General features: G+C 40.8%; 1 protein-coding gene across 6 annotated transcripts in view; it reads left to right on the top strand.

Annotated features, from left to right (window-relative positions):
• Window positions 1–14,971, top strand: part of STARD13 (StAR-related lipid transfer (START) domain containing 13) — a 583,251-nt gene that overhangs the window by 479,845 nt on the left and 88,435 nt on the right. For 2 of the 6 annotated variants that reach the window (XM_011997819.1, XM_011997823.1), the window contains exon 1: window positions 11,356–11,557. The exons of the other annotated variants lie outside the window; for them this stretch is intronic. In XM_011997819.1, coding sequence (XP_011853209.1) covers window positions 11,413–11,557 — 145 coding nt within the window. In that variant the 5' untranslated portion in view covers window positions 11,356–11,412. Of the gene's footprint in view, window positions 1–11,355; window positions 11,558–14,971 lie in introns of those variants that run through there. 6 annotated transcript variants of the gene reach the window in all.

Here is a 14,971-nt window from a genome sequence, read left to right as displayed (position 1 = left end):
ACACACACACACACACACACACACACACACACACAACTCTCTTCCTTTGTCTATAGAGATAACTCAGCACCAACAGCTCTATTCTTCAATAATTAACCCCACCTAAATCTGTCTGTAGAACTGAGTTTTCAACCTGTGTGCTTACAGGGTACCTCACGTGGGATATGAGTGTGCTCTGAATTGGTAATAGGTGTGCTGAAAATATTGACCTCCTCAATCTTGGGCTGGCTGAGCAGGACCTGGGGCGACCAAAGGCTTGGGCTTCCCGTAGCCTAGTAGCTTATCCCAGCATGCAGTACAAACACAACATGTATGCCATGTGTGAAAAAGGCTGGGAAGCAGGCAGTGTGGCTACTCTGTATTCATTTCCCCAGCACAGTGACCCCAGCCTTTTTTGAATATACACTCATATCAGTAACAAAATCTTCAGCAGTACTCCCAATATATCTTTATGTATTTTATAAGTTATAGGCAGTTCTACTATCATTAATATCTCAAGTCATAAAGGCCAAAGTTCATTATTAATTATGTAAATCTCTATTTCAAATTGTCTTCCAGACGATTTTACACTAGTTCAGTTGGCTTCTTGTCTGGTCTAAATCTATATTCATCATTGTTGCCTTGTAGATGTGACTGTTAACAGGGCCAGTACTAGGAGTAGGGAAATTTCAGCTTCGTCTCTTTCTTGTTGGCTACTCATTGCTGGTAATTAATATTTTCTCTTTGTGGTTCCTCTGCAAGAATCTTTTTAAGTTGCCTCTCCATTTTGTGGGGATTAGTTTGGCTAAAGATAAGCAATGTAGCTCATAGTCTGTCATAGTCTGTCAATAGTCTGTCAATCGAGTCCATGTCGGCTGCTGCACATCATGATGTAGGGCAGTACTGAAAGCAAGCGTGGAGGTAAGATTGCTGGGGTCAATCTTCTCTACTGTATAATCCCCAGAAACCACCAGCAGGCTGGCAGCTCCACTGAGGGCACCTCCTATCATATCCTGACATTCCATACTGTCATGACAATTTATTTCTTTAAAAATATTTATTTTGTTTTTATTTATTTATTTATTTATTTATTTATTTATTATTATGATTTTGAGATGGAGTCTGGCTTCATTGCCCGGGCTGAAGAGTGGTGGCACAACCTCAGCTCACGTTGTCTCCCAGGTTTCAGGGATTCTTGTGCCTCAGCCTCCTGAGTAGCTGGGATTACAGGCATGCGTCACCACACCCGGCTAATTTTTGTTGTCTTAGTAGAGTTGGGGTTTCGCCATGTTGGCCAGGCTGGTCTTGAACTCCTGACCTCAAGTGATCCACCTCAGCCTCCCAAAGTGCTGGGATTACAGGCGTGAGCCATCATGCCCAGCCTAATTCTTCAAAAATATTTTAGAATATTTTAATTCAATATTTTAAACACAGATAACATTTCTCATCTAATCATCTGAACCCTATTTTGGAGACCATTGTTCTTGTGTCCTCTAAATGTCTATTACTTCCCTTCTTAACCAAATGGAGAAAGCTTTTAGTTGTTATGTGTGTCCCATCTGCCAACCACAGTTCAGATCACCTCATTTCATCCTCACAGCCACCCTTTGAGGGAGAATGATTATCTCCATTTTACAGATGAAAAAACTGAGGCTCAGAGGGTTTATTAACTTGTCCAGGTTGGCATTGCTTGTAAGAAAGAGAGACAGATTTGAAACATATGATCTTTCCCATCTTAACTACTGCCTTCCTTCTCTTAGGGCTTGGGGGTAATTTCCATTCTTGTGTCTAAAGAACTAAGTCCTGGAAAATAATGAATTTTCAGATCTCAAGACAGGCTTTACGATAATACTGTCGTGGGTGCTACGTGTCGGCTTCCTGGCTAAAATTGCAGCATCGTTATGACTGCTTTCTGTCCATGCGGCAAATCTGGTTGCTATGGTATCCTTCACATAGAAAAATATTCGTCAGCTCCAGGTGGCTGGAACACCACACAGGCTTACTGATAGTGAGAACACGAGCAATGATTCAGTGAATTACAGGATACTCTCCTGAGAGAAAAATGTGGTCCCCGGGGACTTTGATGAAGTAGGCTAGAGATGTTCACTTTGTATTTTTCCCGCTACAAAACTTCAACTTTAGTCCATTGAGTTACAGACAGAGTGGCTAAATCTGCAAAGATGTCAATAACAGGGGATTACTGAAATAGCATTCCTTCCTGTGGGGGAAGGAATATATTGCATTAAAATAAATGAATGTGTTGACCTAGTCAAATTAAATTGCTATATCCAAAGTAGTGGCAGATTAGGCATTTTAATTGTTGGTCATTGATTTAAATCATCTCCTGAGTCAGAATGTATTCTCATTGAACATGATTACATCCAGATAATGTTTTCTTCCAGTAAGAGGGAAAAAACAAAGGAAAATAAATAAAACACAGTTCACTAGAACCTCATAAAAGTTCTTGCACAAGAAGTGAAGTAGCATGGGAAAATATGAGTTCTTTTACAAAAACAAGTTTTTCCTTGAAGTCACTGGAAGATTGCTGTTCACATAACATATTGGTATGTGTATATGTTTATACAAGAGGGGGCTGCAGCCCCAGGAAAATGTAAATCAAAATCTCTATGGTAGCTGTGGTCATTTTAAAAAATGACTAACAGCATATATAATCTCCTTTCAATAAAACAGTGAGTTGTTCATTTCTGATTTTTTTTAAATTCATTTTCACTTTCTCCAAAGAAGCCCATATCTGAGGGTTGAGAATCATGTTTCTTTTCATCTTAATTCTTCACTATTTTGAATTTGTTTTATATTCTGCCAAATACAAGCAAAGCATTATAGCATTGAAAAGTTTTCTATTAAAAAACATGACAAATTATATCTAGTTTATATTAAAGCAATTTCATTCTGTGCTAAATGCCTTAAAATATGATGTTTAAGTATAAACTTACTTTTAAGTCAAAAACAAATGCTGATTAACCTTTTTAAAATATTCTTACCATGAAAGAATCTACATTTATAACATATGTAAATCAGGGATTTTTTTTTTTAAGATTCAGTCAAAACTTTTTTAATGAAAACATTAGTCCCCTTAGTAAACTGAATTTCATAGCACAATGTTTCCATAATGAATATTAATCATCTCTCCTTAAATTATGTACCAAAATTCATTTAATACACAGTTTTAAAGGTGTTTTTGAAGTGAAGTATATTTATGGTTCAAATATCATCAAATGAAAATGTGGTATTAGGCATGGGCTGTGTTCGTGGCCTTTTCCGTGTGACTTTTCTGCTAAGTTTAGTCCATTGACTCTAAGTCCAGATTGAGGCAAGAAGGGCTAGAAGAGTATGCATCTACCTAGCAAATACTCTGTCTTTCTTTTTCCCTATGTAAGTGAAATAAGCTCTAACACTCCTTGAGGTCTCTGGGATCATTCCGGACTAGTTTGTAACAGGAAAAAACAACGTGAAAACCTCAGCTTAAAGGGCCTTTTCTTCTTTTGCTTCAGCTCTAAAAGAAAAAAATGCATAATCCTATTACACTTAGTTATCAGCGCCACTTGAAATCCTGACTGCCTTGATAATCACCATGGAGCTGTGTGCCGCTTAGCTGGTAGAGAGCTAAATTCAATTCATAGTACGGATGACTGGATACACCTCCTCATTTATTTTACTGATCTCTACACCTTCTCCTGTCCTCCAAGTTAAGATCTTTTTTGTTTTGTTTTGTTTTCCTGCTGCAAATACCATGTCACAGCCAACAAAAACACTACAGCAAGGCAGCTCTGAGCAGCATGGCTTTGAGGAAAGGTGGGAGGCACTGGGCTTCTCTGTGTCTGGATTTGAATCCTGACACTGTCGCTGGTTGCGTTCACGCCTTCCGACTGTTTTGTCGCTGGTTGTGTTCTAAGCGTCCAGTTGCTCATCTCCAAAATGGCAACGGTAATGTCTCCCTGAGTGTCATGAGGGTGAGAGATAATACAGTGAAGAGCCTCGAGCTGTGCTCTGTCTGGGTGTTTGTCCAACAACAAACCATTATGTTATGTTGTCATTGTTACTGTTTCTCACCTCTTAAAAGCTCTTAAAGACCATTCTGACTGGAAATAGTGTTCCCAGCTAGAACCTTCTGCAAGGAGTCAAGATGTTTGATGGTTCAACTTTTCCTTCTCCTTCTAATCATTAACAATTTTCATTTTCATTAAGCCCCGCTGTATGGATGAGCTCCTTTCTTACTCCTCATACTACATGGTGCAGTGGTGAACACGTGTGTTTAGTGGCTGATTAAAGTATGAATAAATAAATGAAGAAATTAGGTGAGGAATTGTTTGTCCTTTCTTCAGTTGCGTTTTTGTTTGTAATTTATACCCTCCTTCTTTTAAAAAGATGTTTTAAAAGCTTTACCATTTTCTCATCCCCTCATTCCCATTTAGTTATGAATGGGGGCTAGAATTGGAGCAAAAGGCGTAGTTTGAGTTACAGCATCCCATCTGTGACCTTGGGCACCTCATTGAACCTCCCTGATCCTAGTTTCTTCCTCCATAAGATGGGAATGGTAAAATCTTTTTTTTTTTTTTTTTTTGAGACAGAGTTTCACTCTTGTCCCCCAGGCTGGAGTTCAATGGTACAATCTTGGCTCACTGCAACCTCCGCCTCCTGGGTTCAAGCGATTGTCCTGCCTCAGCCTCCCAAGCAGCTGGGATGACAGGCATACGCCACCACACCCAGCTAATTTTGTAGTTTTAGTAGAGACGGGGTTTCTCCATTTTAGTCAGGCTGGTCTTGAACTCCCGACCTCAGGTGATCCGCCCACCTCAGCCTCCCAAAGTGCTGAGATTACAGGCATGAGCCACTGCGCCCCGCTGGGAATGGTAATACCTTTTTAAAAGCTCTTGTGAGGATCAAGTGAGCCGTTGCACATAAAGCATTTAGCATCAGACCTGACACCTAATATCAACAATAACAATGCAGATACCTTTAAGCAGAATATTTGAATGGCATATGCATATGAGAATTAGAAAAAGGATTGAATGGCTTTCATGGGTCCTATAAACTTTCCTCATACAACTTATATCAGGGCAAATACTCCTGAATATGCATTAGAAAACCTGCAACATTCTCACAAATTCCACAAATTCAACAAATTCCAATAACAACTGTGGATGACTGTGATTAACTAATTAAGGAATAAGAGAAGGAAAATTGTCGATGTACTGTTTTAGCTTCTAAGTAGCATATTCCCTGTTTAGTAAGTACTGCAATTAGAGCCAGTGTTTATCTCCAAACTACAAAATGCAAAAAACTCTAGAAATTTTTTTTTTTTTTTTTGTCTTTTCAGTAGTAACTATTTCATGAGTTGCCAACAAGTTTTACCATGCCACTGTGTGCCTAACACCGGGTCAAGTGCTGTGGGAACTGTCAAAAAACAGCCTCCAGCTCACAGACTCCTGTAACCTGATTTCAGAGAAAGCCATCCAAGGCCATGTGCACCAAGGGCCAGATTGCCCGGCTGATTTGAGGCTGACTGCAGTCTGAAGCCATTTCTCCAGCCATTTTAATAACTGTCTTACAATAACTGACTGCCTTGCAAAATGCAGCTTTATTTATCTCCCAGTATCAGAATCCTGCCTGCCTTCTCATTTTTATTAAAATTGGATTACAAAACAGGGAGAAATCACCACGTTACATTTAAGAATAAAATTGAAAATGAATAATCCGTTGAGGCTGATGTCAGGGACAAAGACATTGCTGAGGCTGTGGTCTTAGATGTTTAGCTAACTGTGTCAGAGACCACAGTATGAAATTTATAAACCATTCGGACTAGAGCTCATCCACCATGCTTTCCTAGCAACAGAGTGTGAGGGCAATCTTAACTTCCCTACAATGTTCATGTGGATTTGTTCGGATTCAGTTAGCATGGATGTGGCTTTTGTCTATAATCACATAGCCAGGACACTGGTGTGTGGTTCACCTTCTCTGGAGTCCTATGACATTGTTCCGAAGAGACATTAATGTCGCTGACTTCAACACAACGTTTCATCTTAGAAATCACAGGATTGTAGAGCATTAAAAGCATTACCAGACTCTGAAAGAGCCCTCATTTTACTGGTGAGAAAATTAAAATCAGATAGGGTAAAGTTTTGTGCCCAAGGTTATACAACTAACTAGCCACATTGTTAATAAACCTTTCGGTAATAACAATAGGTAGGGGCTGTGACCAACCAAGTATTAAATCGATTTTTTTAAATTAAATAAAAAGCATTCAGAAGTTACTTAACTTACCATCTAATAATCCATAGTGGGCCGATCATAAAAGCTGCCCAAAGAAAAATACACTTAAAAAGCTGAAAACCGTGTGTATAGTTTTTGACATGACCTTACTTTAGTAATTGTTTATGTCGTAACTTATTAAAATAAACATACCTTGTGAATTGTTTACAAAATCCCAACATCTTTTTGGAAACAAGTATAATGAGGCATTGTAGTAATACTTCGTATTTTGTTTTTATGTTTTTGAATGCTGATATTTTGGGGTTTTTTTGAATGCTGGTATTTTTAAGACTGTGTAATTTATATTGAGTACTTTAATAAATGGGTGTAGTGGCTGGGCACCATGGCTTACACCTGTAATCCCAGCACTTTGGGAAGCCGAGGCCGGCGGATCACAAGGTCAGGAGTTCGAGACCAGCCTGGCCAACGTGATGAAACTCCATCTCTACTAAAATACAAAAATTAGCCAGGGGTGGTGGTGTGTGCCTGTAATCCCGGCTACTCAGGAGGCTGAGGCAGGAGAATCGCTTGAACCCGGGAGGCGGAGGTTGCAGTGAGCCAAGATTGTGCCATTGCACTCCAGCCTGGGTAATAGAGTGAGATTTGGTCTCAAAAAAAAAAAAAAAAGAAAGAAAGAAAGAAAAAAAGGAAAAGAAAAAGAAATGGGTGCAGTATTCCAATAGTATATCATTTATTTTTCATCTCTCGTGGTGGTGGTGCTAAGAACGACATGCTTAAAAACCCTTGGGGTTTTGTTTTCATGACTGTCTCAGTAAATCCTTAAAATATATTTTATTATTTTTTTTGAGACAGGGTCTTGCTCTGTGACCCTGGCTGGAGTACAGTGATGGGATCATAGCTTACTGCATCTTCTACCTCCCAGGCTCAAATAATCCTCCCACTTCAGCCTCCCAAGTAACTAAAGCCACATCCGGGCTAAATTTTTTTCTTTTTTTTTTTGGTAGAGACAGAGTTTCATTGTGTTGCCCAGGCTGGTCTTGAACTCCTGGGCTCCAGTGACCCCTGTCTCATTGGCCTTCCAAAGTGCTGGGATTACAGGCGTGAGCCATCACACCCAGCCTATCCTTAAAACATTTTTAACTAAACCAGATTTAGGATAAAATAAAGCCCAAATTGGTATTCACTAGCCATGATAGACCTTTAGCCAAATATTTAGTCATCAGTTAATGTGAACTTCCTGGGTCATTTTAGGGTATCTAGTGTAATGAGAAGGTTGTTTTGTCCCAAAGGGGATCAGGAAGCTAAATTTTAAAATCACATAAATCTAGAGTTAAGTTTGGGATCATCATTTTTACAATAGTATATAAAATGGCTTAGGGTGGGCTGCAGTTGAAAGTAAGATGCTGTTTCAGGTGGTACATTTCAGTCAGTGACTTCTGCTGAACTCCTGCTAGAAACTGGGATCACCCAGGCGAGGACGAACACAGGGAGGACAGGGGATAGAGGACCATTTGGTACATGGGAGAGTAACTGAGCCAAGCAGGAAACTGTACTTAGATGAACTTGAGAAAGGTGTTGAAGTTTCTGATTAAAGAAATAGCTGTGAACTGGGCCCTGTCCCACAACAAGGGCCCCCATATAGAACAGGAAGGGCACACAAACAGGTTCCCTCTTTGTGGAAGGGAGGTTCACATACAGCAGCAGAATGACCAGCTAGAAGTGTCCGGAAGTGCTCCTGCTAGACTATGAAAGTGCCATCAGAAGGACTGGATTTGTTTAGGAACTTTGAAAGGACGACATACCATAGAGTTCCTTCCCTTTCCTCCTGCTTTCTCTCCTTCCTCCTTTTCTCTCTTCCTGCCCTCCTGCTTTTTTCCTGACCTCCTTCCTGCCATTCTCACTTCCTCCTTTCCTTTTTTCTTATAACTGGAAGTTGGTTATATCTAGCCATTAAATACGAGTTTTAAAAGATACAGCCGCTTTGGAGATTCCAACCAAATTATAAACATCCTTTCTATCACCTCTCAAAAAACACTAGAGTAATTTAAAAAATCTTTGTTTGTAGTTCTTCCTTATGGCTTTATGTGAAGCATCAAGCTATTCATGATATTACTTTTAAGCAATTAAAAGAAATAAAATAAAACATTTCTAAATAACAAAGGAAAAGCATAAATACAAGGCATGAGAGTCATTGACTTATACCTGACAGACACTAAGTGTCTGCCCTAATAAACAATAACAATTAGTTTAAAAAGGAAACACCAAATGTCACTTCACAGCTTAAGCCTAGAAAGCAAAGTTAGCCAGAAAATAGTTACAAAATTCTAAGGATTCCGTGGGTTTTGTTATTAAGGCAAAGTGTCTTTTCATTTGTCATTTTCATCAACTAATCTGACAGATTCTTTATGAAGAAAGCACGGAGCCAGAAAATTGTCCCCACCCGGCCAGTACCTGCTCAGAGGATCTACCATTACAGTCCAGATCACCCCAAACTGCTTTTTAAATGCATTTGCTTTTCTAAAAGTGACGAGCAGTGAAACAAACCTATTCAGTCAATTGAAATAGTTATTTCGGAGAGAAAATGGAATCCTTTTCAAAAGAAGCTGTTTCACTATCTTAGTGTGGTATTGAAAGTTGGATGGTTTCCATGAAAACAAAAAATGGACATAAAGGACAAAAGAGTTTGTGAGTGATATTTAGAGTGAAGTTGAGTATGTGTGTGTGGGTGGGTGTATATGTGTAGCAGCAGATCATAATCAGAAATTTTTCTCAGAATTAACTCTCTGTGTTCATTTCTTTTTTGTATGACTGATTCAATATTCACTATTCACATAAATATTGGCCGTACACCTACTCTTTTCCAGGCATATGTGGCCATTGGGGGTTAAAGAAGGCTGAGGTTCCTGTCCCTAAAGTGTTTATCATGGTAACCAACTAAAAGTTTGTTTCCTACTCACATTGGGGGCAGAAGTACTGCTTCACTTCCAGGCCTACTGAAGTTCCGTCACCTCCACGTGAAGCTTCTAGGTCCGCTGGGCACTGGAACATCTGCTATGGCTAGAGGAGAGCTGGTGGCAGGTCACATGGCAGATTCACCCACCTGCCTTTGGCCAGTGCTCTTTCCCATGGCCCAGCAACCAGGAAAGCTAGAATCAGAGTTCGCTCAAAGATCTATCCCACAGTCAGCTGGGTTTTGCCACAACATTACTTAAAGATGCTTCATTTAGGTTGGGCGCGGTGGCTCATGTCTATAATCCCAGCACTTTGGGAGGGCCGAGGTGGACAGATCACTTGAGGTCAGGAGTTTGAGACTAGGCTGGCCAACATAGTGAAACCCCATCTCTACTAAAAAATACAAAAATTAGCCGGGTGTGGTGGCACACGCCTGTAATCCCAGCGACTTGAGAGGCTGAGGCACAAGAATCACTTGAACCTGGGAGGTGGAGGTTACAGTGAGCTGAGATCATGCCACTGCACTCCAGCCTGGATGACAGATCAAGACTCTGTCTCACAAACAAACAAAATAAATAAATAAATAATAAAAACTATGCCTCATTTAATTTTTTTTTACCATAGTAAAAATATCCTTTTATTAAAAACTGACCTGGAAAGCTAAGACTCATGCACTACATTTAATTAATGAATGGTTAGTGACAAATAAAGATAGAAGTCTCAGTAAAATGCATGCCCATCCAAGCCCTTTCTTTTCAACAGGTCTCAGGTTTGCCCAATCAGACTTTTCATAAATGTAAGATTGATGAATTTGCTTTTTATTTCGTTCACTCTCCACTCTTTCTGAAGTTGCAAATAAGCAGTTGAAAGTCCATAAGCAGATTCTGGAGGTAAATCAAGTATTAACTAATGCACAGCTCAGATCACGACTGTGACAGCAATGATTATCTCAAAAAAATCAGAAGCGGGCAGTTCTCAGCAACTCCTTGTCTGACCCCGATAGAGCGGGACCCTTCCCTCTCTTTCCCTGCCTTCCCGGCAGCCCTCTCCCTCTGTCATTCTCTTCACATCCCCCAGGTCAAGGCTCTTAAACAGAAACGGAAGTTAAGCCACAAGATTAGAGGACAAGCAGTGACTCAATGATTCCCTGAGGGTCAGGTGTGTGGGTAGTGAGAGAAAGAAGGGAGAGAGAATTCCAGATTAGAAAAGTAGCCCAGATGGGAGGGTGATCAGGGCTGGAATTTCAGAGATGACAATGACATCAGCATTAGTGATACTCCTCCACTCTCCTACACAAGCATTTAAGAACGTTGCTATGAACTACTTCCCACCTATTTTCTTGGCATGCCTAGGAACGTGGGACTTTCTGGCAGATTTAATAGGTAGTTTGGTGGTGTCTAGTGTGCTAATAGAAGCCATTATACCAAAGAGAATTTAAAAACCTAGAATTTAGTAAACTGAAGGTGTTTTTTTTTGTTTTTTTTTTTTGTTTTTTTTTTTGTTTTTTTGCTGTTTTGAGACTATTAATCTCAAATACTCTAAATTTGCTGATTTCATTATTGTGTTAGGACATAAGTGAGATAATGAAGTGGGTAATTAATGATATATTCTTTAGGATGTAAATAAAAACTGCACTCCACAGAGAAAAGAAGTACCAAAAAGCTTAAAAGAGGTCACGAACCTTAGTACCTGCATTATACAATGAGGGTCGTTTTTGTACCAAGGCAAAGGAAGGAAGTCTCTTAGAATCATCATCTTTGCTACTTTTAGTCAACTGTGGAATGTTTTTAAACTGTATTTATGGTCTTAAAGGGCATCTAAGAAAAGATTTGGAAATTTCAAGCAAAAGATTAATCACTGGAATTATGATATAAATCGCACTGTTTCTTTATAAGAGGGGAGTTCTGTTCGCTACTAAAAGACTCTGTTGAGAATGTGAATGAGTGGAACATACCCCACCTTACATTTTAGTCTTCTTTAGGGGTTTGATTCATTAGAAAGTGTGTGGTTCTTTCTGTTCCAAACAGAATCCTTTTCTCTGGGACTTTATTTTGAGACTGTGATACAAATCCTTGGTGTTCCTTTTTAATGGGAATGAAAACAATGAGGAAAGGAAGTGTGGAGGCTTGGAATCTCAGCTGAGGCTTCGCAGGTCACTGGGGAGCAGTGAGGTTCCTCTCCGCCGTTAGCAACCGGAAACATGAGAGAGGACTATCATCTGCTCCTTGCTCTGAATTTCTTTGAACCTCTATGCTGGAACCCTCCTCAGTTCTCCATGCAAACCTTAAGCAAGCCCCTTTGTGGTGCTTGGTGCTGTGCTGGTGCGGAGAATGCAAAGACACTGTCTGTGGTGGGAAACAGAAAGGCAGAGTGAACCAGAAATTCCAGCGCCGGGGTAAGTGCTGGATCAGAAGGGCATGTGGGTACAAAGGATAGACCTCTGTGAACTTTTTACTTAGCCTTGCATGGCCTCAGTCGCAGTGGTCAGGTGGTCTGGAAGGACACGGCGGAGAAGATAGAACTGGAGCTGGGAATCAGAGAGGCAGAGAGGAAAAGAATTGGCTAGTCACGTAAAGCAGAAGAATGTCATTCTAGACAGAGGGAAAAATGCCTATAGGGAACAGAGGATGGGAGTTGGAAGGTCGGTTTTAGGAAACTAAGTCGGTTGGAAGGTCGGTTTTAGGAGTTGTTTAGCTCCATTGCCAACTACTATCAGGGATGTGGGCGGTTGAGACACAGAAGTATATGTCAGGGACCCATGCTGAGCTCAAGAATTTCATAGTGTCCTCGGAAATTTGGATTTTTCTTTGGAGAGATTTGAGAACCATGGAGAACTCTAAGCAAAGGAGAGAGTGATCAGACTTGGGTTTTGTCTCTGAAGTTATCTTTGCATGATGTTGGTAGCACTCCTAAAAAATGCATAAATTGCCTTCAGAACAAAAGATGTCCTGTTATTTTATGGAAATATAGTCAAGAAAGTCTTTATTTTCAAGCACTTTATGTTGCTGAGCAGAGATTCTTCCTTCATCCTGTGATCTTAAGCTTAGCCAACATCAGCCACTGGTGGCCTGTGTGTGTGTGTCTCAGTTCTTTAAGGGCTTGATACCTGGGTTCACCATAAATGTCTAGAGTGGAGTCAGAATTTACCTGAACCCCACATTTTCCAGCATGCATGGAGGCTGTTGTTGAAAATAAATAGATCATCTCTCTGAAAATGAGATTTCTCTTTTAAATTTATACCTGAGCCTCTTCAACAAGGCAGCATGGCCAAGAGTGTTTAGAAGCTGCAGAACAGTGCATTTTCTTGGAGCATAGATTTTCCTCAAATTTGAAGGAAAACTTTGTTACATTGAAAGAAGTATGGGCATGTTATATTCCAACTACATATAAGAGGTAATAAATAAATCCATTGGAAGTATCTGTTTATTTTCTTCTGCCATTTGGGTTCATCAGTGGAAATTGTGAAAAGTATTCATTTCGGTTAATAATAATAGCTCCAATTTTTAAGTGCCTGCTCTGTGTCAAATTACATAATTCATTTTGTTTAACAAATGTGAACGTAACATCAAGTTCAAATCCCAGTGACAGAGACCAGGATTTCAGCAGTAAACTAAATGCTCTTCCTTGTTCTGGAGTTTCTCACATCCTTACAATGACTCTGAAGAGTATATATAATGTTGTGCACATGTTGCAATGAGGAAACTGAGGCTTTGAGATGCAATGAGACTTGCTCAGGGACGCATAGAGTAAACTCACACTCAGCCAGCTCCCCATGGCCACCTTCCTCGCTGAAAGATTTTTTAAAATTCCAACTTACTGTCTCTTTCCCCTTATCTGTTCCCACCTTTACTTTCTTCACTAGGGACATCTATTTCTTTCCCCTAGATCTGCCTAGTTTTCTTTCTCTGAAAATCAACAATGGCCATCAACCATCAGCAGCAGCAGCAGCCATGCCCATATACAAACTTGTTTGTATCTTCCTTCTTAACAAGAGCCACAGCAACCCCAGCCACCACAGAACTGTTCCTGCTGTTTTCAGATTCACTGAGCTCACGCTGTAACTCTAAAAGAGACAGCAGTCACAGTTATATCTAACAGGACAAGTAAGAATTCAAGATGGCCAGAGATCATAGAGTGGAGGTGGCTGTAAGTATCAAAGGGTTCAGGAAAGGTTTGTTGGAGGAGGTGTCCAACAGGCTACACCTTCAGGAAGGAGAAGTTAAAAGTAGAGAGAAAGGCCTTATAGGCAGGCCCGACTAGTTCAGTGACCCCCAAAACTCATCCCATTACATCACACATATTTCCTCTGCTCCCGAGAACCAGAATAATCATAGCTGAATGTGGTTACATTTCATGGGAAGGGAGGCATTACTGAACTGTAATTAAAAGCACCCCCACATCTCCTGTTCCCCAGGAATGCCATCTTGGACTGGCTGGATGATTCCCTTGGAGGTGTGAATGGGGTAGCCTGGGGGAACTGGGTTTCCTCCAGGGCATATTCAGGGAGATTTTGCATGGTCCTAACTGGATCAGGCCTCATTCCTGCTCATAAGGTGACCTAATCCTTTGCTCATCACCGGAACTGCCCTCCTTCTCCCAAGTTCCTCCAGATTGGAGATGACTCCCCTCATGAAATCTGACTTCCCAGCACTATTCCAAACCCACATTTGGAAGACCTCCAAGCTTCATGAGATTCCTTGTTATTGATTAAGGCTGGGGTCTGGCACTCAGTCCAACCACAGCCCCAGCAACAGTAGCATCAGGCTTCTCAAATAGAGTGGAACAGAAAGCTATGAAAGCCTGGCATGTGCCCTTTGGCCTCTTTACATCAGACCAGGAGAGAAAAAAGAGAACAGGAGAGCTTTTTCAGGGGGCAGAAGTTTCCTTTGCAAAAGATCTTTGACCAGCAGCAATGTGCAAATCCTTTGCAGGGAATAAATCAACGTTCTGCAGTCCACTCTGCCTTGAGATTTATGCAGAGCAAGAAAGTCACTCTCAGCTTCTCCTTAATTCAGCATGTCTCGAGCACATGCTGAGCCCCAAGCACTCTGCTCGGCACCAGTGATACAAAGAGTAAATAAGGCAACCTAATGTAAATGATGAGTTAATGGGTGCAGCACACCAACATGGCACATGTATACATATGTAACGAACCTGCACGTTGTGCACATGTATCCTAGAACTTAAAGTATAAAAAAAAAAAAAAGGCAACCTCTACCCTCGAAGAGCTGTGGTCTAATGGGGGAGAGAGATGTGTAACAAGAACATTTCAGTATAATCTAAGGACCATAATGAATGTGTGAAAGTCCAGAGAAGAGCCGAGCTAACCCGGGATACAGGAGATGATGTCTTCACTAAATCTTGATAGAGATAAATGTGAGCAAGTCAGGAGGTAAAAAGGGAGAGGAATGTGACAGATGGAGAGCAAACAGTGTAAGCACAAGTCTGGGATATGCAACAGCGGCCTGGGACTGGGGATCCCCAGGCAGCTTCACATGACTTCTCATGAGCTCCAGAAGCACACAGAGGCCGGGCCAGGAGGCACTGTGGGCCATGGTGATGGGCTGGCACTTTATTCTGCAGGTGACAGGGAGACATGAAGGAGTTTGAAGGAGAATGAACATAGTTTCACATTAGAGATTCAAGGAAGGCAAGAACTGAAGCAGGGGGAGCTATTGGGTTCCGTTGCAAAAGTCCTGGTTTAGACAAAATGAGGGTCTAAACCAAGCACCATAAATGTCTAGAGTGAAGTCAGAATTTACCTGAACCCCACATTTTCTGGCATGCATGGAGGCTGTTGTTGAAAATA

This window comes from Mandrillus leucophaeus, unplaced genomic scaffold (assembly GCF_000951045.1).
Source record: "Mandrillus leucophaeus isolate KB7577 unplaced genomic scaffold, Mleu.le_1.0 Scaffold549, whole genome shotgun sequence".
Lineage (NCBI taxonomy): Eukaryota > Metazoa > Chordata > Mammalia > Primates > Cercopithecidae > Mandrillus > Mandrillus leucophaeus.
The sequence above is the reverse complement of the archived record's forward strand: the minus strand, read 5'-3'. Positions and strand labels throughout refer to the sequence as shown.